At 45.3% G+C, this 25,893-nt stretch overlaps 1 protein-coding gene across 4 annotated transcripts in view; it reads left to right on the forward strand.

The window, feature by feature from the left end:
• LOC138472450 (polycystin-2-like protein 1) overlaps window positions 1-25,893 on the forward strand; it is a 2,384,383-nt gene that overhangs the window by 1,000,676 nt on the left and 1,357,814 nt on the right. For all 4 annotated transcript variants that reach the window (XM_069610623.1, XM_069610624.1, XM_069610625.1 and 1 more), the window contains one exon: window positions 18,157-18,381. In XM_069610623.1, the coding sequence (XP_069466724.1) occupies window positions 18,157-18,381 (225 nt within the window). The remainder of the gene's footprint in view (window positions 1-18,156; window positions 18,382-25,893) is intronic.

Consider the following 25,893-nt stretch of genomic DNA (forward strand, 5'->3'; position numbering starts at 1 on the left):
GGAGATAAATGTTTTCAGGGAGACTGAAAATGCTAATGTGATGGATGAGGACGTGGGGTCTGTACGGGATATCCAAGCCGATGCCACAGTAGAAGAAGCTAAGAGGTGGGCTGAGGGCTTGGGAAAACTTGATGATGATGGGTGTTGGGTGGACGTGGTGGATGGAAAATGGTTACTTCCCGATGCTTACGTGATGATGATGGTTCTAATGGCACACGGTCCTATGCATGTGTGTGCTCAACAGATGATGAAAATATTAGAAAACGTTTGGGTAAACGACAAAATGTCTAAAATTGCCCAGCACTATGTCCAAAATTGTATGATTTGCCTACAACATAATGTGGGAAAGGGGACAGCAACCCCGAGGGGAATTTTTGGGCCACCTTCTGTCACATTTGAAGTGATTCACTTTGATTTCATTGAAATGGAGCGATGTAACAATTTCAAATATGTATTGGTAACCATTTGTGCCTTCAGTAAGTGGGTTGAGGCTTTTCCTGTTAAAGATGCCACAGCTATAACCACTGCGAAAACTATGTTAAAGGAGTACTTTCCCCGGTTCGGTTTGCCGAGAGTTATCTGGTCGGACAATGGTCCACACTTTGTCGCCGCTGTAATCTGACAGATATGTACAGCGTTACGAATTGACAAACGGTTCCATTCGGCCAGACATCCTCAGAGCGCCGGACTAGTACAAAGACACAACGGTCTTGCGTTGCGTACAACTCCTCAAACTAAGACTGGGCTCTCTCCATTTGAGGTGGTAATGGGGAGACCTGCCAATATCTGGAATTTGCCAAAATGTCGAAAGTTGAGAGATATCGAAAATGTACTACTTTCAGATTATTGTAGCCAATTGACTAAAAACCTGTATTTGATTTACCACCAGGTACGAGAGGCCTTATTTATTTATTTATTTATTTATTACATTTGTTACTCGCCCAGACCCGTGGGTATCACAGTGAAAATTTCAATAAATTGTAGCATTTTTATACAGGGTTACAGTTACCATCAAATAGTACATATTTTATACTGAATTACAAATAAATCATGTGATCATATTTCTTATACTAAGTTACAAATGGTCACGGTAGCAGGTCACATTTTGTTTTAAAACACTAGCTGCAGATCTAGAGGTACATGCGAGCTATAGGGACTACATTTACTGTTTAGGTTCAAAGAAAGGCGGTAAACCAGAGGCATTCTAGTACTAAGGTGGAGTAGGACTAGTTGAGGTTAATATTTGTTAAATAACAAAGTTTTCAGTGCTTTTTTGAATTTTAGTAGGGAGTCCTCTTTTTTGATACTAATGGGTAGTGCGTTCCAGTGCGATGGGGCTAAGACTTTGAGGCTGCTTCCTCCTGCTCTATTGTATTTGTATTGAGGAACTTCCAAGAGGGCCAGTTTATTAGATCTCAGTGTCCTACAGGAGATTTTTTACTTGATAGTGTTGTTGAGGTAGCTAGGCGCTTTGTTGGTGATGCATTTATAAACGGTGCTGAGTGTTTTGAAAATGATTCTTGCTTCAATAGGCAGCCAGTGGTTTTCTCTTCTGATGCTAGATATATGTTCAGATTTCTTTATACCTAGAGCCGCTCTAAGGGCTTTGTTTTGTAATAGTTGGATTTTATTTAAATTGGTTTTGGAGGTTCCTAGGAATAGGATATTACAGTAATCCAATTTCGTTAGAATCAGCGCTCTGGCTAACGTGATGCACTTTGTAGGGGTAAGAAATTGGCGGCTGAGTGAAATAAGTTTTGCTGTGTAGGCTGTGGACGAGGAGAGGGTTGCTATTTGTTTGTGCATAGTGAGGTTGGCATCTATATATACACCAAGAGTTTTAACTTGTTTGAGTACTGGGATCTGTGTACCATCAATGTTGATATGAGAGTAGTTAGAGTGGAGGAGGCTTATTCTTTTTTGGGAGCCCACGATGAGGACCTCCGTTTTCTCATCGTTAAGGCAGAGACTGTTTAGGGCCATCCAATTTGAATTATAGAGTAAACTTTATTGATGGTGTCGGTGTCTTGAGTGTAGTCACCTGTAATGGGGATGAGGATCTGGGTGTCATCAGCAAAGTTGGTGTAGATGACACCCATATTGTCAAGAGCCGAGAAAAGGAGTTTAGTATATGCATTGTAGAGGGTGGGAGAGAGGCAGGATCCCTGGGGGACTCCTATAGGTACTACTATGGGGTCCGCTGCATAGTTTCCGATGGCAACTCTGGATGTGCGGTCCGTTAAAAAGGATTTGATCCACTGAGTCGCGTTAATGGAGAAATTAAAGTCTTTTTTTAGGGTGTCGCATAGTTTATCGTGTTCTACCAGGTCAAATGCTGCTGATAGGTCTAGTAGCAGTAGGGTGGCTAGTTTGCCTGAGTCTCTGATAGAGTCCAATTGGATTTTCAAATCCAGGAGGGCTGTCTCAGTACTGTGGTTGGGCCTGAAACCAGATTGTCTGGCTCCTAGTAGGTTATTTTGTTCGAGGTGGGATGGTATTTGGTTGTAGGCTAATTTGTCGATAATTTTAAGTAGGAAAGGGACAGTCGTTATGGGCCGGTAGTTCGTAGGCACTAATGGATCTAAAGTGGGCTTTTTTAGCAGAGGGGTAACCCATGCCGCTTTCATGCTAGCTGGGACCTGATTGGTATGGAAGGAGGCATTTACAAAATTGGTAAGTATGGGTGTGAGGGTAGGGGCACATAATTTGATTAGGTGCGCTGGAAAGTTGTCTCCTTTGCAGTTTGAAGCTTTAAGTTTGGATATAGTATTAAGTACTACATCATGTGAGACTGGTGAGAAGTTAAAGAGAGGGGTGGTGTCTACTATGTTCGTGGAGATTTGGTTAGGCGTGGAAGGCTTATCAGTAAGGAGTTTTCTTTTGGAGATGATTTTGTTGTGTAATAGTTTGATTTTAGATGCCAGGGCATCTTGGATGGTGGTGCACCATTCTTTACTTGGTTGGACTGGGTTGATTATGGGGATCGGTAGTCTTATGGTTTGTAGCTAGTTTGGCTAGCAGGACTTCGTAACCGTCTGGGTTCTCAATAGGGCAAGTTCTTATTTTGAGATGGGTTTTAGCAATAATAGCTACTGCCCCACCTACTGATTTTATTCTATCTGTCCTAAGGATGGTGTAATCTGGAGGAATGGCAATAGAGAGTGAAGGTCCGTAAGCTTGGTGGAGCCAGGTTTCCGTCACTATAAGTAGGTCAAGTTGTTGTTCCGTGATATAGTCATGTATTTCTGTGGCGTGAGCAGGTATGGACTGTGCATTAATGAGTGCTGCTTTGAGGTGTATAGGAGGGGATGGCTCTTGTGGTGGTGTGGTGATCCTTTTGGGGCATTTAGAATGGGTCACTAGTGGAGGTGAGCTTCCTATGATGGCAGAGGTGGAGGAGGCACTTATACTAGGATGGTTTAAGAATCGGGATCTGAGTCTTTGGGTTCTTAAGGGTCCTAGTAGAGGGATTTGTTTTGTTTGCTTGACTTTAGAGCGGTTCTTGATCGGAGAGCATAGCGTGGTGACGGTCCGTGATCTAAGTCTGGAGCGTCTAAGTGAGCTGACGACTGGAATAGTCATTTTAGGTGGTTTATTGGTAGTAGTTGAGTGGGGTGAGCTGGTTCTTTGTGGCTTTTGAATCCCTATGTGGTCTGTAGGGCCATTGATCAACTGGTGATGTTGGGGGAACGGACTGGTCAGTGGCAGGAAGGGTGTGGGGCCGGGGATGGGGTGGTGGCAGGGGCATGCTAATCTGGAGAGGCCATTATCATGGATAATAAGGTGGGAGCCTGTGCAGGGTGTATCATATGGTACAATACAAAATGGAAACATCATGAGTAGTAACCAACCTGGCATGGTTTAGCAAAGTGAGGAGGGCTGGCTGGGTGCCGGCTAGCCGTAGTGTAACTGGAATGTCACACCTATGGAATGGGTCTGGGTGGGTAATAGAGCAGAAGGCTGCTACTACGTGGTTAAGGATCTAGAAGTGCAGATTTAGGTAGCGACGAGGGTGTTTACTTAACACATTACCACTGAGCTAGGGGTACTAAATCAGTTATGTGCTGAGAAGTAATAGTACAGGCCGGGCTTCTTAACGACATTTCAGACGGTCTCAACGCGACAGTGCACCTGTGTGCTGGAAATGGCAATAGCAGAGCTAACTAAACACATCAAATAGTCTAAATGCGCCTGTGCACCTGTGTGCTGGAAATGGCAATAGCAGAGCTAACTAAACACATCAAATAGTCTAAATGCGCCTGTGCACCTGTGTGCTGGAAATTGCAATGGCAGAGCTAGCTAACACATCAAACAGTCTAAATGCGCCTGTGCACCTGTGTGCTGGAAATGGCAATAGCAGAGCTAACTAAACACATCAAATACTCTAAATGCGCCTGTGCACCTGTGTGCTGGAAATGGCAGAGCTAGCTAACACATCAAACAGTCTAAATGCGCCTGTGCACCTGTGTGCTGGAAATGGCTGCAGTAACAGTGCTAGCTCAAAACCTTGCAAACCGGCTATGTACTACTGTGTATATAGAGAATTAATGAATTAGCAGTAACATTGAAGAGACATGGCAGTGCAGTGTTTAAATGTAGTAAATAATGCTAAACGGTACGCTATGGTGTCTGGAGCAGTAGTGCACATAGTCAAGTAGTAAGTACAACACATCCATGCATAGGGCGGCACATATGGGATACAGGAAGAAGGTAGTGTAGTGCGAGTAAAACGCTATGCTTAATTGTTTTGATACGAGTCACTGGTATGAATGGAAGGGTGCTCGTAGTATCATACTGTGGATGTTAACATTTAAGATTGTCAGTGGAGTGTCTCACCGTGATAGCAGTAATCCTGGAAGGGGGATGAGTCAAGGCACGACAAGGGAGCTTAGACCTTGTGCAGCCCGCAGCGCGGCACGCTCGGTCAGCTCAGTCAGGTGCCTTTCTTCCTGTGCCTTCCTTCATGGGCTAGCGCTCGCCAGCCGGCGAGGGTGATTGGCTAGTTACTAGGACTGGCAGCCAATCACAGGGCATCTGGGTCCGAGGCAGTGGCTGGGAAGGGTGCAGGAGGCCTGGGCGGCCATCATGGGGTGTGCAGGGTCCTCGTGCTGCACAATGGCGGCTGCACTCGATTTTGCACAAAAGTGGAAAAATCCCTGTTTCTTTTTTAAATGCTGCAAGTGGGATTTGCAACAGCAACGGATGATTTAAAATTTCAAATTTAGGTCGCGGGATGAGGAAAGATCTGCGATTTTCGCTTGGGCTCTAAATGGTGCCCAGAGCTTACCTTGGCACCCAGAGTGGTGAAGGTGCTGGGGAGCTGCTGGGGGAGCTGCTGGGGGAGCTGCTCCTGCAGCTGGGTGGGTGGACAGTGCTCCAGCTCTGGTGTAGAAGGGACTGTGCGGTACGAAGGCCCGGGCCACAGCATACGACCTGGGAGCTGGGTGCTCACTAAATCATTTGAGCGCACCTCCTGCCTCGCGCCTTGCTCGCGTGGGCCATTCCAGGTCTTGTTGGTCACCCAACCAGCGGTGCGGGTAGCTGGCCGAAAGAATTGGATCCACGCGTCACACATCAAGAAACTTCCTCACCCTGTGCCACACATTACAGAAGAAGCAGAACCCCTCGCTGATACTGCAACCAACGATCCCAAAGCAGTAAACAGCATCGAGAGTGTGTCGGAAAATATCTCTAAGCCTGAGAGGCTTGGGGAAGCTTCCATTTTGTTTCCACACTCTCCACCGATTTTGCACCCGGAAACGGCTGTTTCAAACTCAGCCTCTTCATTTGTCCCTGGTACGTTGCTTCCAACGGGAAGTAACGACACATTGTTCCCGGATCAATCAGTACGAGGAAAAGCCAGATATCACTTGCGTCCGAGAAAACAGACATACGGCACGGTTCGACTGTGCATTCAAGGAAGGAAAAAAGGCATCGAGGGCTTACTTTTGCCCAAATTTGAGAAAGGGGATTCTGTTGGCTAGGGTTGTGGAAGGACTAAGAAGTCGCACGACCGGGGGGTCACCAGCAACGAACATTGGGGTTTCCGTTTGAAGACTGCAATGCCTGCTACCGCCGCCGCTCGTATTGGACTTGTGAATAAGGGGGTGACCAACCGGGACAATGGACAAAATGCCTGGGCCCCGAAAACGTATTGCTGTATTTTTGTAATAATATTTGGTTTTATAATAGGCACTGTTGTAGGCCTTTGGTATTTAGAAGAAGCTTATCCTTTAGAGTTTTCACTACCAACTGAAAATGTACCCACTGTCCATACACCTTTTGTGCATTCGCATACTTTGTCCCCTAGAGATTCCCAGCACAGACAAAGGTATCATAATAATACTCTGTTACTTATCATGAGCGCTACACATGCCATTTTTAATAGGTCCAATTGCTGGGTCTGTTCACATTTACCGCAACACGGGGATAAGGGGCTAGGTTGGTACATTCATCCTTTACCATTGACAACCGCTTGCTATGCTTCGCTTAGAGCACTGTTCTTTGGCCGATGGAATGATAGTGTCTCAGGGAACTTTGATGGCACCAATTTGAATAGTTTTGAGAAAAGTGTTTTGACTCCCCTGGGATGCTCTCTTTTTGCAAATAGGAGTAAACTGAATGTTGCTTCTATTAGGCCTTCTGATAGACTGTCTCGTCCCTTCCAATCTTTGATTTCCTTTAAAATGGCTCCGATAGGCAATAAGGATGCCATGCCTCCTTCTTACACTGTTAACCATAGCCCCGATTCAGTTTCTTTCTGCATACAGAGGAATGGCACTCGGTCAATGGGAGTTTTTAAAGGTTGTGCCAACGTTGCAAATTTGACTGGGGAAGACAGACCTTTGTATGTAGGCGAACCTGTCTATTTTGTTTGCGGTAATGTAGCGTTTCCATGGTTGCCCAGGGATTGGCAGGGAACCTGTTATTTAGGGATCCTGTTACCTGGAGTGTTCATAGCAAGAGCTATAGAAATTTCAAAAGCTCGTCCACGACGGGACGAGAATGGTAACACCCCAGCACAAGTTTTGGGAGATACAGCGAAATCAGTTGTGCCATTTTGGGGGCAGATAGCGAATTCAGAAGATATCAGGAGACTAGCGAGAGTACTGGAGAGAACCATCAACCGGACCACGGATATACTCTACAATATGACATTAGAGCAGAAAGCAATAAGATTAGTAGCACTCCAAAATCGAATGGCATTAGATGTCATTTTAGCTGAGCGTGGTGGAGTATGCAAATTAGTGGGGTCCGCTTGCTGTGTTTTTGTACCAGATTCCTCCCCAACTATCTTCAAGGCAATACAGAACCTGCACGTCCTTAGTTCCGAAGTGCATGTTCCCGAGGGAAATTGGGATCTTGGCGCTTGGTTCTGGGTCTTCTTGCGATCTTGGGGTTGGAAGGTACTTTCGGTCTTATTAACTATTTTAGGAATTCTGTTGTTCCTTTGTTGCTGTATTTAGTGTCTGCCTGGTATGTGTTAGATGCTAGGGGGATGTTGCACACAAGCAATAGATTCGATAGGACATAAGGTGTATGCCTTAGATACGACTTCCAAAGAATATGTGTTAAAAGATATATTAGTAAAGGACCTAATGGCAATAGATATTTCAGATAGTGATTCAGGGTACATGGATACTGATGCATGAAGTTATTCGCAAGGAGACCCAAAATAGTTTTTTAGCGCTTGGCATAGGCCAAAAGGAGGGTTTGTCGGAATCGAAAGTATATCGTGCCTCCTATTGTGGGAAAATATATTTAATATTGGCCTACGCCTTATTGTCGCTTGCGAGAGAGATCTGTGTTGCAAGGTCCTGACCTTTAATCTATGTAGGCCGTCATTTTAGGTCAAACCGCCGGCTTAGGATTTATGTGGAAAAGTCACCCTGTGAGCTAAAATGCTGGACGATGTCATTGCAAAATACAACATGGCCGTCTTGTCCTCTGTACATCGCTAATGTGTAATCTGCCTGCAGGCTACTTGTTGTGGTCATGAACTGAGACCTCGTCATACGTTGACCTATGTGTGAAAGGACTACTTGCGCAATGAAACCAATCCACGAGTATATATTATGATAAGTATTTTCACATTGAACAAAGAACATCTGTTTTACTACATTGTATTAATGTTTAAGAAGACCTGCAATACGAAACTTTAGAATACACAGTTAATGCATACACTTATTGTTACATGTAATAAAGAACAAACCAGTTAGATGCGGTTATTTGGGATTCGGCAATGAACCCTAGAATTGGTGATGTATAAAGTAGAATATTAACCCGAAGAGGGGTTGGACATAGTGCCCACGAAATGTATAAAAAGCAAATGCATTCTAATGTACAGTCTCTCACTGAACACACTGAACCACGCTGGAGTTCGCTGTGTTGTACTGAGGGCCGATAGCTATCTGACTTTGCACTGTTTTTGTAATTGAATTCAGTAGAGAATAAAGTACTTTGTATGTTACTTTGTAACCCGTGTTTGGTGTATTTCCTTTTGGGGTACTCAGCCTCGATATTTTGTTTCTATTTTCACAACCCCAGCCCCCATCACCCATGACCTCACCCTGCAGGCAGTCCCCTCCACATGGGACACCCCAGCCCCCATCACCCATGACCCCACCATGCAGGCAGACCATTCCACATGGGACACCCCAGCCCCCATCACCCGTGACCCCACTCAGCAGACAGCCCCCTCCACATGGGATACCCCAGCACCATCACCCATGCCACCACCCTGCAGGCTGTCCCCTCCACATGGGACACTCCCACCCCAGCCCCCATCACCCATTCTCCCATCTTGCAGGCAGCCCCCTCCACATGGGATACCCCAGCCCCATCACCTGTGCCCCCACCTTGCAGGCAGCCCCCTCCACATGGGATACCCCAGCCCCATCACCCATTGCCCTACCCTGCAAGCTGACCCCTCCACATGGGACACACCCACCCCAGCCCCCGTCACCCATGCCCCTACCCTGCAGGCAGCCCCCTCCACATACAACACCCCCACCCCAGCCCCATCACTTGTGCCCACACTCTGCAGGCAGCCACCTCCACATGGGACACCCCCACCACAGCCCCATCACCTGTGCCCCCACCCTGAAGGCAGCCCCCTCCATATAGGACACCCCCACCCCAGCACCCATCACCTATGCCCCCACCATGTAGGCAGCCCCCTCTACATGGGACACCCCCACCCCAGCCCCCATCACCCGTGCCACCACGGTGCAGGACACCCCCTCTGTTAGGGAGAATGTTCAAGAATGTGCTAATTTCCCTTAGCTTTTGAGACCCACAGCAACTTTGCTGGATTTCTGGGATTTAATTTTTTACCTGGGAAGAGTGTGAGCCTTTTTTTCCCACTCTTCCGTGTATTTTGTGTGTTTTACTTTTGTGTTCTTTGGTTATGGGGTTTTAAAACAACTCCAGTGGCACCATCTTTTTCCGTGTGTCACACAGCACCTTCAGTGCAGTGGCACAGGAGTGTCTTTCAGACTCCCCAAGGTTTAAATACCTTCTCTGGGACTGACTACCTTCTCCAACAGCATGTGAATTTGAATTGGCTTTACTAGTCTTTTTAAATGTACTGACCCAGCACACACTATCTTCCAACAGAGTGCTGGAGGGGTTGCTTAGCTTCCCCTGAGTCAAAACATTAATGTAACAGTAAAATGTTACCTTTTCCTATTTTAAATGTCTGGTGGCAGTGATTTAGATCAACTACCGTGATTTTTCACGACCGCTAACAACGGTAGCTCAAAATCAAGGGCAGTCATGTTTTTCATGGTCTCCTAGGACACTAAGCACAGGGAGTTTTGAGCACCTCCCTGACATCAATCCACCCCAGACACTCAGGAGGGCTTCAGCACTGAAGCCCGGCAAAGGCCAATGAACAAAGGGACCAAACCTGGTTTGGCATGCAGATTTAAACACAAGAAGGACCTTTTCTAAAAGAAACAGTGAAAAAAGTCGACCAGAGTCTGTTTTTACAGATAGGTCTTGGGTGCCATATTGGAAAACATGGCTGACCAGATTTTTAGCTACCGGTGTTCGCGGTAGGGAAAAATCATGGTAGTTTGTTAAAAATCACTGCCACCAGCCATTTCAAGTAGAAAAGGATAACATTTGACTGTTACATTAGTGTTTAGACTCAGGGGATGCTAGGCAACCCCTCCAGCACTCTATAGGAAGAGAGTGTGTGCTGGGTCTGTAAATTTAAAAAGACTAGTAAAGTCAATTTAACTTTACATGCTCTGGGAGACAGTATTAAATCCCAGAGAAGGTATTTAAACCTTGGGAAGTCTGAAAGATACCACTGTGCCACTGCACTGAAGGTGCTGTGTGACACATAAGAAAAAGACGATGCATATGGAGTTGTTTTAAAACTCCATATCCAAAGAACACAAAAGTAAAACACACATCAAAATACATGAGAGTGGTGAAAAAAGGCTCACACTCTTTCCAGTTAAAAATGTAAGTCCTAGAAATCCAGCAAAGTTGCTGGGGGTCTCAAAAGGTAACGGAAATTAGCACATTCTTGAGAATTCTCCCTAACACTCGTCCCCCCCAGACTAAGGGACAGGGGGATTTAATCCACTTCTGAATGAATCTCCTTACTCCAGTCGGTCAAACATCCTGGAGAGACGATCAGCATTTTGGTGGTGACACCCAGACCTGTGTTCAATGGTAAAATCAAACCCTTGCAGGCTGATTGACCATCTTAGTAGTTTAGGGTTTTCCCCTTTCATTTGCATCAACCATCTTGAGGGTTGGTGGTCAGTGTGATTCACAAGAGTAAATGCATACAAGTATGGTCTGAACTTTTTCAGTGACCACACAATAGCAAAGCACTCACGTTCAATGGTTGCCCACCTTGTCTGAGGTTCCTTCAGCTGCCTGCTGATGAAGCAAATTGGGTGCTCCCTACCTTTCTCATCCAGCTGACTCAGAACTGCTCCCATACTTGTATCTGAAGCATCTGTTTGCACAATGAAGGTTTGGTTGGTTATAGTCAGGAGCTCTTAGGAATGGAGATTGACAAAGGGCTTTCTTTAGGCCTTTAAATGCTTGAGTGCACTCCTCATTCCACCTGAACTTTTTAGGGAATTTGGGTGAGGAGACTACATTCAAGGGAGACGCTATGGTCCCATAGTTCTCTATGAAGTTCCTATAGTAACCAGTGAGGCCTAGGAAGGCTCTCACCTGGGTTTGAGTAGTAGGGGTTGCCCAGTATTGTACAGCTTGTACTTTGCCAGGCAATTACCTGATTTCACCTCTTCCTACCTCATGTCCAAGGTAGACCACTTTACTCTGCCCAATTTGACACTTACTTGCCTTTATGGTCAGATGGGCCTGTTCAAGAGCCTGCAAAACACATCCAAGTGGTCAACATGTTCTTTCCAAGTAGGAGTGAACACTTCAATGTCATCCAAGTATGCCATGCAGAAGTCCACCATCCCATTCAGAACCTCGTTAACCATCCTTTGGAATGTTGCAGGTGCATTCTTTAGTCCAAAAGGCATTACCTTAAACTGGTAGAGGCCTGCTGGGGTTGAGAATGCAGTTTTCTCCTTGGCATGGTCCGTCAGTGCTATTTGCCAATAGCCTGAAATGAGATCAAATGTACTGAGGTACTTGACTGAACCAAGTTTGTCCACCAGTTAATATGTCCTGGGTAAAGGGTGGCCATCAGTCTTGGTGACTTCATTAAGAGCTCTATAGTCCACACAGAATCTCAACTCCTTGGATCCTGCCTTTGGCTCTAGTACAACTGGACTAGACCATGGACTGGTAGAGGGCTCTATTACCCCGAGATCAAGCATCTTGTTGACCTCCTCCTTTATGTGGATTCTTACATGATCTGACATCCTGTAACCTCTGCTTTTAACAGGTAAATAGTCGCCAGTGAGAATATCATGCTGGCCCCAAGAAGTCAAGCCTGGTGATAGTGAAAACAGGGAGGCAAACTGATTTAACAGAAATGTGCAATCCTCCTGTTGTTCATGTGTCAAATTAGAAGAGAGATTGACTCCTTCTATCCTTCTATCTTTCCTCTAAAGGCTGTCCTCTGAGTAGGTCACATAGAGGTTCACTCTCCTCCTCCTCTTGAGTGAAGCTAGAAGCAAAGCTCCTACTTCTGGTCTTGCGACATCTTTTAGACGGTTGGTGTGAATGACTCTGGGAGCCTCCTTATGATTGCCTAAGTCCACCAGATAGTTGACCTCTCCAAGTTTTCCCACAACCTTAAAAGGTCCTATCCACTTTTCATGTAAGGCCCTCTGCCTTGTATGAACCATAACTAGAAATTGCTGGTCTTCAGTAAACTCAACCATGTTGGCCTTCTGGTCATGCCAATGCTTCACCGGAGACCTATGACATAGTCAGTGACTCTCACTGGCTTGGGGGAAGGAGCACTCTCCAACCCCTCCTTAATCAGGACTAAGGGGCCTCTAAGTGGATGGCCATAGAGAAGCTCAAAGGGACTAAATTCAACTTCTTCCTGAGGGACTTCTCTATAAGAAAATAGAAGGTATGGCAGTAGAAGGTCGAACTTTCTTCTAAGGGGTTCCTCTAAAGCACCTGTCATGCTCTTCGGTTGAACCTCTCCACCAATCCATTTGTCTGTGGATGATAGGCAGTTGAGAACTTGTAAGTTACTCCAGAGTTTTTCCACATGGCCTGCATGTAGTGGGACATACAATTGGATCCCTTGTCAGAGATAACTTCCTTAGGAAAACCTACCCTGGTAAAAATACCAAGTAGTGCCTTAGCAACAGCCTGAGCTGTAACAGTCCTCATAGGTATTGCTTCAGGATACTTAGTAGCATGGTCTACTACAACCAGGATAAACCTGTTTCCTGAAGAGGTTGGAGGGTCTAAGGGACCAACAATGTTGATTCCTACCCTCTCAAAAGGAACTCCAACCACTGGGAGAGGCACCAAAGGTGCCACATTGTTGGTTCCACTCTTGCCAGAGATTTGGCAAGTGTGACAGCTCCTACAGAACTTATCTACATCGGACCCCAACTTAGGCAAGTAGAAATATAAGGAGAGCCTTTCCTTAGTCTTCTTGAAACTCAAGTGACCAGCCAAAGGTATCTCATGGGCTAACTGTAGGAACTGGAGTCTGCTTTCTAGAAGCACTACAAGTCTTCTGTAGTCCCCTGGGATAGACTCAGTCGGTTCACTGTAGAAGAGGCCATCTTCCCAGTACAACCTATACTTCCCTGGCTCCTGCCCATCCAGTTGGGAAGCTGCCTGTTGGCGAAGACCTTCGAGAGTAGGACACTCTCTTTGACCTCTGCTGAAGTCTGTCCTACAGGCCCACCTTCTGCCAGTAAAGACTGCAGCTCAGGATGGTCTGCAGGATCCAGAGCTCCAACAGGAGCAAGGTCCTCTTCCAGCTCTGATTCCTCAGCAGCTGATTCAACCACACAAGGTTGTTCCACACACTCAGCCTCAGCTGGTGGAGGAGTCACAGGTGTGACTTAGGACAGTCCTCTCGGGGATGTCCTTGTTGGTAGCACAGGAGTGCTGGCTGTTTTCTTCCTGGAGGTTTTAGGTTTCCCCTTTTCCTCCTTCTTCTTAGAGATTGCAGTCAGTAAGTCCTGTGGACTGGGTGTTATAGTTTCCTCTATAATATCCCTGGAGAGCCCCTTAGGGTACTCTCTTTGGCCTTCCTAATCTGCTTCTGTTTCCTTTTGCTGGAAGGCCTGGGGGTGCTTCCTACAACTCCAAGAGTTGTAAAGTCATTCCCCAACAGGGCTCTCCCAGGTACTTCACTCTGCACACTTACAGGTATCTTGACAGTCATGTCATTGCACTGGATGAGAGCTGGTAACTGTGAAAGCATTTGGACAGGGTCTCCAGCAAGCTTAGTGAGGTATTTGGGTGCCTTAGCAACATCCTCTACTTTGAAAAAAGATTCATCAACTACAATAATGCTGGCCCCAGTGTCTCTGATGGCAGGGGTCTCTGTTGTCGGCCATCGTACTGCCAAGGACAGGCCCCGCCCACTAAGAGGCGGGCGAGATGACGCGGGAGTTGGGGGGGAGTGTTTAAGAAGTTAGGCGCGTTTGGCCCTAGTTCTGAGTTGATGCCAAATAAAGAAGGTTACATGTATTCAACCCTCCGAGCGTGTGTGCATGTGTTTTCCTTTCACCCGGTCCCGGACAACACTGGCGACGAGGAATGTCCCTCGCACATGCCGGAGCCCCCCAGCCGGCAGTCCGCCGGACTCCTTGGCCTCTGCTGACCACCATGCCTTCCGCTTCCTCCTCCTACTGGTCACAGTGATCCCGCCGCACAGGCGCCAGGCCTAGGCAGTCCACCAGGTCTCCTCCTCCGTCTGCAGGTGCTCGCATCCCCGCTGGGTGCACACTCCAGCAGCAGGCAGCCCGCCCATCCTCCTCCTCCTCCTCCGACCTACACCAGCAACCCTGCTGGACGCAGACTCCCACACAGGCAGCCCGCCCCGCTACCTCCACCTCCTCACAGTGCCAACGATCCTGCCGTGCTACAGGCTGGCATACGCACCTGATCCAGCTCCAGAGCTCCGACGCCCCAGGCCACCCACGGGGCCCTGCCAGATCACACAACGCACGCCACATAACAACGGTCAGCCCACCCCTTATAAAACGCTGAGGCTGCTGCTTCCTGAAACACGTGCTCTACCAACGGTGAGTGAAATCCGGGCCCTCCTCATCCGCACATAAAGGAACTTGGTCCTATATGTGAAAGCAAAGCCCTACACGCCTAGACACAACAGGTCCACGGGAGCTCCCACTCAACAGGCCCACGGCCATGCCGCCATTTTGAAGGCCCTTCCACACAAGGGGTGAATCTAGCACAAACATCCCCACACCCAGGATTGACCCTCACCCCTAACACTACAAGGGACAAACCACCCCCAAGATGAGCAATCCAGCGCCGCCCCACCCATCCCGCGCAGCATCCAGCTAAGCATGCCACCACCATTTACCACGACTCAGCAAGCTATGAAAGGGCCAAGGTGGACTGAATGGATGGGAGACTTCCAGCACTTTTTGAGAGGGTCGGGAGACGGTGACTCTCCTCACATAAGGGACATTTTCCTCAACCTGGTGGGGGGGAGATAAAAACCATTGTTAAGTCTATCCCTGCAGCTGAACAAAACAACTTCGCAGCACTAATCAAAGCCCTTGATAAACTACTCATAATTGAACCAAATCACGATTATGAAAGATACCTCAACCAGTGCTTTCAAAAACCACAAGAGACAGTGGATGAATTCATAACCTGCTTAAGAGTGAAAGGAGCACACTGCCAATTTTATGCATTTTCCCTTGATGAAGCAATACGCCTTAGGGTCATAGAAGGCTGCCTATCGCCAGCACTCTAAAAGCAGCTGTTGAAAAAGCCACTCACCATCCCCGAAGTCAGCCAGCTCGCTCGCATCTTTGAAAGAGTTGACGCACAAGCCGCGTCCATGATAGGCTCCAGCAACCCAAAACAAGAGACAGCTGAAGTCATAGCCGCCGTCCAACCTCCTCGCCAGAGGGACAAACGTCCATACCCATACAGACCACAGGCCCAGCAAATACCACGCCAACAGAGGCAATGCTACTGCTGCGGCATGGCATTTCCACACTCAGGATCCTGCCCAGCATTGTCACAAAGGTGCGTAAACTGCGGGAGAGAAGGACATTTTCAATCTGTATGTAGAGAATGTAGAGAATGGAAGCCGTTCCCCACGATGCCAACTCAAGCACCGGTCATAATGCCATTCCGCCCAGCGCCTGCCCAATACAGGTCGCAAAGATACTACCAACAGAACCAACGGCGATTTGTAAGAGCTGTTGACGAATATCAAGATTACGAATACCCACAGATGCCCGAATATCGACCACAATATCCAACAGACGAATACGATAACCCACCTGAAGGAGAGGGCGAGGGCACGTATTACCAAGATCCCCCAGCTACCGCATCTAACATATACTATGACCCACACAACCAAGACGAGTATGTCAACCTCGTTCTCGACAATGAAGAAGCTGTCATGACCACTGTGAGGGGGCACAAGTTGTGCCACAAGCAGGCTCCCACCAGAACCCTGAGAGCCTTAAAACCACTGCAAAATGGCTCCTGGAGCCAGTCCTGGTGCCTTTGGTGCCAGGCTCATATGTAGGAATTAAGGGCTATTCAAACTAGGTCCCATATATGTACATGGGCCTTTAAATCCAACATGGAAGCACCCACACAGCCTAGTTCTAAGAACCAAGCCATGCGGTCTAGTGTTTTGTGTGTGGCAGGCCTGGAACTACTTTTCCTGGTACTACTTTACCTGGGCTATATAAACCACACCCTGACTGCAGAACACGCTTTATGTTATTCTGCAACCAGCAGCATGACGCTCACCATGTTCAGCTCCTGGTCTTCAGCATCTTCCTGTCGTCCTGCAAGAACAAGAACAAGAGTATTCTGTCTTACCTGAGAAAACACCATCCAGCACTCAGCATCTCAACCGGGCTGCAATCTGTGGAAACCGAGAGAAGAAACATCACTCACCTGTGAGTTGTAGCTTAAGACCTTCCGGCGAGCCGCTACCACAGCTACTGCTCGAACACTGCGACTTCCATCAGTCTTACCTGAATTCCATTGCGCTACGCCATGCTTCCATTTGGATCACCACAGCAACATCAGCAAAGGAAAAGAGACATATTCAGGTTCGCTTTCAATATTAAACAACGGCACAGCACTGTACTTATCTTAACAGATTCCAGGGGCCTGTTTTTCATCACGCTCTCACTTAGAGGAAACAGTGAATGATGACATGTGCAACACCCGAATGGAATCATGATCACTAGCATTCCTCACATCTAGACAGAATTTTGAAATTAGCAAGCGCCACACACTCAGAAGGAATAGTGAATGATAGCAAGCATCACACCTAGACACAATTGCAAGGACAGAAAGGCCAATTAACCAATCCACTAACAATCTCATCTCTCTGCATACACCGCTCAAACTCTAACCAAACACAACCACAACCCTAATACGCAGCAATCCACACAAACTTCACTACACTGCAACAACAAAACAAACCGCACATAGACTTGCACAACAGCACACGACGACTACGGACCGTAAAACACCCCAAGCCCAAGGGAAAATTGTTGGGAAAAGTGAAAAAGTTTGTAATAAACTAAATACACCAAATAAATAAATAAATAAATAAATAAATAAATAAGAAAGAAATGCAGGCAATCATCCCATCATTAAAGCCTAGGTTTAGCTGTACTGAGGAAATGCAGTGGTGGGGTTCATCATCCTTTTAATCACCATGCGTTAAAAGTGTCATAACATATTTAAACCTCGGAATATTTTGTATTGTGGAGTTTGAAGATACCTTCTCTGAGTCCTCTTGTGTTCTAGAGTGTTAGCTTGTCTAATGGGGGCATTATAAGAGCGTCTTCTCTTGTGAATAGGCATTCCTAGACCATTAGGACAATTGTGGAGTCGTTCTGTGGTGCAGCCAGAAAGTTTTAAACCGATGTCTATTTTTCATAGAAGATAGCGTTGGTTGGTTATGTTGTAGCCCCACGCTTCTCACAAGTATCAGGTCATAACAATTGATTTCTATGCTTAAATTAACTGTTATAAACCAAAGTAGAGGACATAACCTAAGAATAATGCCTGCCATCAAGTTATTGTCCTAGGCAAAGCTGAAGGCACTGGTTTGGAAAAGGGCATTATCCCAAGCGGCGATAACACCCCTCCTGAGGTCTTTATGACTATTAGCACATTGTGGAAGAATTAAAACCAAGTGGACACTTTTTTGTTATGTTAAATAATTTTAAATACATGCAGGATAAATGAAGAGAAATAGTCAATGTATTCTTGTATACACTTGCCACACAGTTTCCTTTTGTGCAGTATTTCACAGTATCATAAAATAATGTTGGCTTGTGAAGTGTATACTTTGAGGTTTTGCTAGGTGTCCCATTTGATTAAGGTGAAACATGGGGTCCTGTGGCCGTCTCCAGTTAGAGGAGGCTCATTTCAATGACACTGTGGGAGTTCAGATGTGTGTTTGTGCGGAAGTGTTCTGTTATCAGTTCGCCTGACACTCATTATTGTATATTTATACAACTTTATTTTTCCTCTCTTTAGTTGGAAATACTCCTCTGAAGATGAACTTGGAGGATCATCGCATTGGGGAAAATTAACAAGCTATAGTGGAGGTGGATATTATCAAGATCTCGAAATAACCAGGATACACAGTGCAAAAGCCTTGCAAACATTGAAAGATGGTTTATGGTTGGACCGTGGTACTCGAGCAGTCTTTATTGATTTTTCTGTATATAATGCCAACATCAACCTATTCTGTGTTTTAAGGTAAGTAGAGTTTTATATTTATGTATGTATTTATTAGGAGTTTTAAAAGCACTGCATGTATAGGAAGGGGGTAGGGAGAGGTAACCAGGAGATTGGTGGTTACAGAGTTGTTGACGTTTAGATTGCTTCTCTGGTACACAGAGGAATTTGTTTTCACATAACTGAAGTACTAAAGAAGAAGAACAAATCTAAAGTCACAATGGAACATCTAGGAAAAGTAGGTTTTGCAGATGATTATGTTCCAGCCTAAGTGTGAGGGGTAGGTTGATCCAGAGTTCAAAGGCCTTGAATGATAAATCTTTCTTTAGAAGTCATGATCTGACCAGTTGTGGTTAGTCCCGTCTGTTTGATGCTGCTGGGTATAGATACCTAATAGAGGTATGGAGGTGCAGCTTGTCTGAAGAATATTGGGCTGAAAGACCAGACAGCTTTCAATGTGCTACTTAAGAGTTTGAACGTGATCCTTTGTTTGCTTTGGAAAAATGATCCCATTGATTGAACCCAAAGATCATTGAGTTTTTTTAGTTATTTCTTTGATAGTCCTACATAGATTCTATTTAAGTAGTTTAATAGATGAAGTCCATGAATTAAAGGATTTCTTTTAACAAATGGAGTTGGTGGTGGGATTTGCTGGTTCAGCAAAGGAAAGGTCAGTGTCAAAGAAGATGCTTAAGGTATTGACTTTGGACACTGGGACCAGTAGAATACCTGTGCAAACAGTCAAACCAATGGATTCTGAGGAGAGGCAAGGGAAGCATGTAGAAGGACGTTTGTCTTAGAGCCATTAAGGCAGAGTCTGCTTGGGTTCACCCATGCTTGGACCCACTACATTTTTCTTGTCACTTTTGTGGGATAGAGGCCATTCTCACCAAGTCGGACAAGCATCTGCTTTTCCTATGTATTAAGATGTGAAGGGGGGGGGGGGTTTGTGTTCACCATGAGGGAGGCCAAGAGACATAAGTAGGAAATAAAAAAGTGCTGTAATGGGCCCTTCCTTACTCTGCAGGGTTTGAGAAGCAGGTGGAACCCTGTATTCCTGCATTTACTTGAGGTTTGTGGCCTGTCAGCAAGGAGGTGATCCAGTTTAGAGTGGTTCCCATAATTAGCATTCACTGACTGAGATGTGGAGAGGAGAATGAGTCGTCAACTGTATCATTGACATATGAGACCTCCAGGATGAGAGGGACCGCTGGTTCCTTGCAGTGTAGCAAGGATACTATTTTTTCACTCAAATCCGATCAGTTGTTTTTGTGTGCGTCTAGGGGGCAAAAACCTGATTGTCTGTTGTGGAGCCGATGGTTTATTTAGAAAAAAATCTTAGAGTTGCTTTATGACTGCTAGTTTGATGAGATTTGCTTCAAATGGAAAGGTTCACAAATAGTCTACAGTTTTGCAGGGCATTGATTCCTTTTAACGACGGAGGTACGATGGTCTTTTCAAGGTAGTACCAAAAAGGAGCAAGATTGTGCAGAAATGAATGAGGCTAGGGATGAGGGTAAAAATTATGTCTGTCAATAGGAGCATGGTGAAAGGAACCTCTTTGACTTTGAACATCGTCACGTTAAGCACAGGTTTGATTCTGACTTTTGTAATACCTGGTGTAACTGAAAGAGATGTCAGTAGGAGTGTACGTGTTAAGTCTACGATGTGAGAGACTGCCCCAATGGGGATATGTTGTGTAATGGTTGCCATTTCTATTTTGAAATGCTGGACTAGGTTGTTTACCGTTTCCTGCGAGGGGGCCAAAGATACTTTTCCTTGGGTGAGAAATGAAATTTCTTTGTATATTTAAAAGAATTTAAAAGATGCATGGGGTCTTTTCTGGGGTGTGATCAATTCCTTTGTGTGGGTAATCTTTCTTCCTGCACCTAAATCTGTTTTGGTGGCTCTAGGATACGTAAGACATAGGCTAGTTTATCAGCCGTTGATTTGGATTTCTTCCACTTGTGCTTGACATTATTACGTTTCCACTTCAGGGGTCAATAATTGGTTGTTGTACCATTTGTGTAGGAATTTTAATTCGGATTTAATTTTTTTTAGAATCTTCTGGACCATCCTATCCAGCCCATCAGTGATGGGCCCATGGTGGGCATAGAAGATGTTCTTGTGCTTATACTATATCGACAGGTTTTTGTAGTAGGTGCCATCAAATTGTTGGGAAAACGTTTGGTAAATAGTCTTTTTAAGCCTGAAATTGAGCTTAAAAATAGGAGGTAGGCATCAGCGTTGGAATGAAGGGGTCAAGCGACACAATCTCCAAAGGACTAGGAAGTGTCCAATGGAGTGGAAGGGGAGACACACTTCGGTCTTATACATGATGTGCATGATTCTGTTACTCACTGAGGCCGAGTTGCATGTTACAACAAATAAATAACAATAATAATAATAATAATAATGATAATAATAAGGGAGAACAAAACATCAAAGAGCATGCTCCCTTGAATGCTTGTGGTCCAGTATGTGTTGGGTGAATCCCAGATTAAATATGCTTTCCATAAGAGCAGCTGCAGGAGAGGTCGGCCAACCACAGGAGGGAGGAGGAAAGGAAGCAATGGGGTCTGCAGGCCACTACTGCTGTTAATGAAGTGTTGGCAATCAGGAGTTGTTTGACTGGCAAATATTCAAGGGATGGGTAAACTTTCCTGTGGGTGGCCTAGCACTGGATTCGTCTCCTCTAGATCAATGCTACTCCACCCTCTGCTTTGTTAGAATGGATGACTTTGTGAATTTTGTAAAAAGGATGGAGTAATGCATCTGGTATCTTGGATTAGCTCAGATCAAACCAGGCTTCAGTTATTCTAAAAAGCTCTGTGGGTTTTTGTTGGTGTTGAACATGCTATTAGCATTGTTGACAGCAACTTAGCATTTAGCCCTCACTGAACTCTCCGACAGCACTCTTGCCCACCTGCAAGCCATGCAAAACTCTACACCCAGATTCATCCTCCACCTACCCAAACATTTACACATCACTCCCGCTCTCACCAAGCTCCACTGTCTCCCTGTGCACCAGAGCATTGTCTTCAAAGGACTTGGCATTGTATTGCAAACCTCCAATCCATCACCCACACAAACACCTGACAAGCCAACAAATACGTTTGAAACATTCCACTCTGCAAACCCACATGCACACAAAAACAAGCATTTACTCACTGACCATCCAGGGCATGGAACACCCTACCTCTTCACATCTGCACTTCGCCCTCCATCACCACTTTCAGAAAGAGCCTCAAAACATACCTGTTTCCTCACAAAAAACCCTGCCCTCCTTCGCTGCTATCACTTGTCTATCCTAATTTTCCTATACTTTCCTGAAAACATTTTGTAACTTCTGTTTTCAACTTCCGCCTTTTCAAACTTTGAACCATGTACGAGACTCTGAGACCCCCTGGGTAGAGTCAGCGCTAAACAAAAATGAATATAAAATAAATAAATAAAATAGGCATCCCAAGGGTGCTGTAACAAATTTCAGGGTGCATACCTAGGGAGACAAGTGAGGAGAACCCTGGATAAAGGTTACAGTTGTGTTTCAGTGAGTTGGATTGTGTTGACTGGTGTCAGAAAGAGGGTTGTGAGGATGAGGAGTAGGAAAAAACAGGTCTGTATTGAAGGGAGATTTCTTGGTGGTAAGCGGTTCTGGGTCTGGCAGTCTTGAGGTTTCTGGTCAGTGCCGGATTTGGGAAAGCCGGGGTGCCTGCTGATATATGGCTGGGAGGAGCTAACAACATTAGGAGTAGGCAAGTTGCAATACCAGGGGTGTTCTTTTACAGCTTGGGTAGGGATGGGGTTCTCTGTGCTGGGTTGGACGGGTGAGTGGTGAGGAGGCCTGGGTAGAATATTTAGAGATATGCTGTGGGAAAAGCCTAGCAAATTGCTAAAGTGCACTGCTTTTGGCTTGAATCATGGTCAGACTGTTATCTTAAATGCTAATAGAACTATATGTTGGTTGGTTTGATTTCCAAGCTAGTGTCAAGTGGCAGCCTTCCTTAATGGGGTATATTTTTTCAAAAACAACACTAATTTGAGAAAGAACCAGACCAGGCCACATGGTGTGCAGTAGAAACTAGTAAGAATTTGGTGGTAAAACCTGTCTTTGCATAGAGGTAAAAGGTCAGTTTGGGGTTGTCCTCCAGGGTCTTTAACTTGAAACTGTATCTGCTAGTTTAGTTAATTACCACTTGGAGCCCTGATTTATATATATTTAAACTCTGTTTCATATCTTAGATGCACTCATTCAGGGGCCCCTTTTCACCCCTTTGTAAGTAGTGTCTGGGAGTGTTCCTTGTGTTCGGAACTCTGTTGGTGGATTGCAAGATTGGAGTGTTTTTTTCATCTCTACTACACAAGGAGGAGCAAACCGGTTAAAATCCAGGGACGTCATTTGGGGGTCGCCAGAGGTCGCAACTGTGACCTCTGAGGTCTCCCTTGCGACCTCTGTGGTCACCCTTGCGACCTCTAGAAAAAAAAAGATTGTTTTTTAAAAAACTTTTTTTTAAAAACTTTTTTTTTTTGTAATGCAAGCTCATGGGCTGTGGCCAGCACCATGTGGCTCTTTAGTTTTGGAGTGGCTGGCTTTCTTGTTAAAGCCCCTTAAAAAAAGAAGAGAAATCAGAAAAGGAGTGACACAAGTCTAACACTTTCAGCACTGACCCTAAATAAGAAAGATTAGGAATACCAAATAAAGTGTCTTTCTGGAATTCTATACAATAATTGATACTCATTAAAGGTTTATTTCAGGCACACTTCAGGGGGTCAGTCACTGATTTAGTCTGTTCTTAAACACCTTAAATCAGCCTTTCATCCTTCTGAGGTCGATACATGAGTACCAACACAGGTTGGGTGATATTGGGTGCATATTTTAATAACACATCATTATCATTTGGTCATGGACGTCTGCTTGCAATCACAGTAATTTGGTAATATGGGCCTATACACACTGATCTTAACGATACATATGGCGATCCATTCTTGTATGAAATGTACATCACATTATAGTGATATCGTAACCATATTTTTTGTAGTGTACAATGCTATGCGATAGCACTTCCTGTTTTGTCAACGGGTGAAAGGTCGCGTTCCATCGCATCCCGCGATATCACTTCGGGGTGGGATCAAATGACATCACTTCCTGTGATATCACCAGAGGTCAAGGGTCGTGTGATGTCACTTCCGCTACCCCTGGCATTTTGGTGAAATGACGTCCCTGTTAAAATCCCCACTCGGACGCGGAGCGTCGCAGAGTGTCCGGGAGTGTTCCTTGTGTTCGGAACTCTGTTGCTGGGTTGCGAGATTGGAGTGTTTTTTTTTTTCATCTCTACTACACAAGGAGGAGCGAACTGGTTAAAATCCCCACTCGGACGCGGAGCGTCGCAGAGTGTCTGGGAGTGTTCCTTGTGTTCGGTGTGGGCAGTGTGAGTGGCCCCAAACATCTGGACTTGTCCAATTGAATGGAGCTGCACGCTGTTTCACTACCATCACTCCTTCCTCTAACACGGGCGCGGCTGCGCATTATAAATCTGAGCCGACGGGAAACTTGCTCAGTCAACTGCAAAAAGTACGTTCGGAAAGTGCTGAAAGTACATATACAAAAAAAGAACTAACAAACAAACCTAGTCATACTAATTATAACATGTAAGCGCTGCCCACTGTGCTCACCTATACTGACTGCTCATACTATGCAAATTGTCCCATTTGGTCCCATTGGTAACTGCCGAGTCCTCGTGTGTCAGTGTTTGTTCCGACATCCTCATATGCACAGTCGCATGCTGTTAATGTAATACGTCTGTGTCAGAAGAAGTAAACAAAGGGCGGGTGGGAGCAATTGATGCTCAATGTGCTCAATGCACATCCCGAGGTTCCCACATGCAGTTGTTGGCGGTAAACAACTGTTCATTGCAAAATCTGAGTAACAATCAAGGAAGAGTTCTGAGCGTGCAGAATGAAATAATGTACAGCTCTAAATCAAACGCGGAGTTGCTGTCACTCCGTGAATTGGCTTGGCGCACAGTCGAGCGTGACACCAAAGCAAATAAAGTTAATTTACAGCACGCGTAGAATACCAATTCACAAGACGTGATGCTGAGTTGTGTGAATGAGACTGTTAATGAGACTGACGCTATGGGGTGTGTTAAGAGTAACTCACACCTAGCTATAGAAGATGGAAGTGTTTTGCTCTACAAGGGAGCTGACTCTCGAGTTGGAAACACGTGTTTCTTGTGATCCCATAATCCGGGGGCTTCAATCACAAGCTGACACGAAAAATGAAAGGCGCAATTTGCTTTTGGTGGCTGACCAACTAATTAAAGACCTGATTAAAATGAATGCCAAGTTAGCTGGTTCTGCCTCTACTTTGGAACCACTCGAGAACACTGTGAAACCCCAGCTGAACTAAAGATACCGCAAATGCTAAAGAAACCTGCAACGACAAATAATTAAGCAAAAAAGTGTTACTTGGCTCACAGCAGTCGTGTCAACCGAATACACGGAGAAGACCAGACTCAAGCAGTAGTCCAATAACAACAGTTTTGTGCTTGCAGAATAGAAAAGGTCCAACTACTGAAAGACAAGGAAAACGTGATATGTCGCATTTAAGAGGGAGAGTGAATAGGAACCAAGGGAGATCCTCTCAGAAGAGCTTGACAACTGATGCCTCTGATGTTAATGATGAGACCTCCTCTGATTCCGACTCATCGATGGTGGAAAGAGACTTTCCAAAAGTCAGACGCCTAATACATGCAACAAATAAAAAAATTCCACACTCTCTATGAAGCTTTCGCCCGATTGCTTCGAGATGTTTGAGCAAGTGATTAATGAATTAAGACCAAATATAATCTCAGCATTAACCATCACCGTTGCGCCTCTGATGAAGTTATATGGCACTTGTGAACTCGAAAATGATAAACATGGAAATGCTATTGCAGGAATTGAGACTTCAAGCTGCTAATGACATTAAGAAAAATGAAGCTTTAACTAATCAACTAAAAGATCACTTAAAGAATAATGCTGATGACAAACGGCTTTTAGCCGCAGTCATGAGAGAAGCTTTATTGATCCTAAAAAGACAACAAATAATCCATGATGAAAAGTTTGGAACACCTAAGGAGCAAAGAGCAGATAGCTTGTCTGTGAATGAGCATTTCTGCAAGGAAGGAGACATTCACTGAGTAATAACTGAAACTAAAAAAGAGAAAGCAAAGAAGCCTGAGATAGCTGAAACACATCTGATGGCCAATGAGGATTGTAAAGACTGGAGGGGGTGTCTGTACTCCTCCTGTCTATATGGTAGAGGAGAGGCACAGAGGACCCCAGCCAAGATTCTCTACTACGGTAGAAATGTACAAGCAATCAAGGCCTAGCTTCTCGGGCGGTGATGCAGGCTGGTTCTTAAGTACAGTCTAGTCCCCAAGGCCCCACAAAGGAATGTCGCTACACTGCATTAGTTAAAACACAGTCTTTATATAAATAAGGTTCAAGGTTATATACACAATCACAATAACTCACTTTGTGCTCAGTAAA

Source organism: Ambystoma mexicanum, chromosome 8, assembly GCF_040938575.1.
Source record: "Ambystoma mexicanum isolate Mex_15411 chromosome 8, UKY_AmexF1_1, whole genome shotgun sequence".
Lineage (NCBI taxonomy): Eukaryota > Metazoa > Chordata > Amphibia > Caudata > Ambystomatidae > Ambystoma > Ambystoma mexicanum.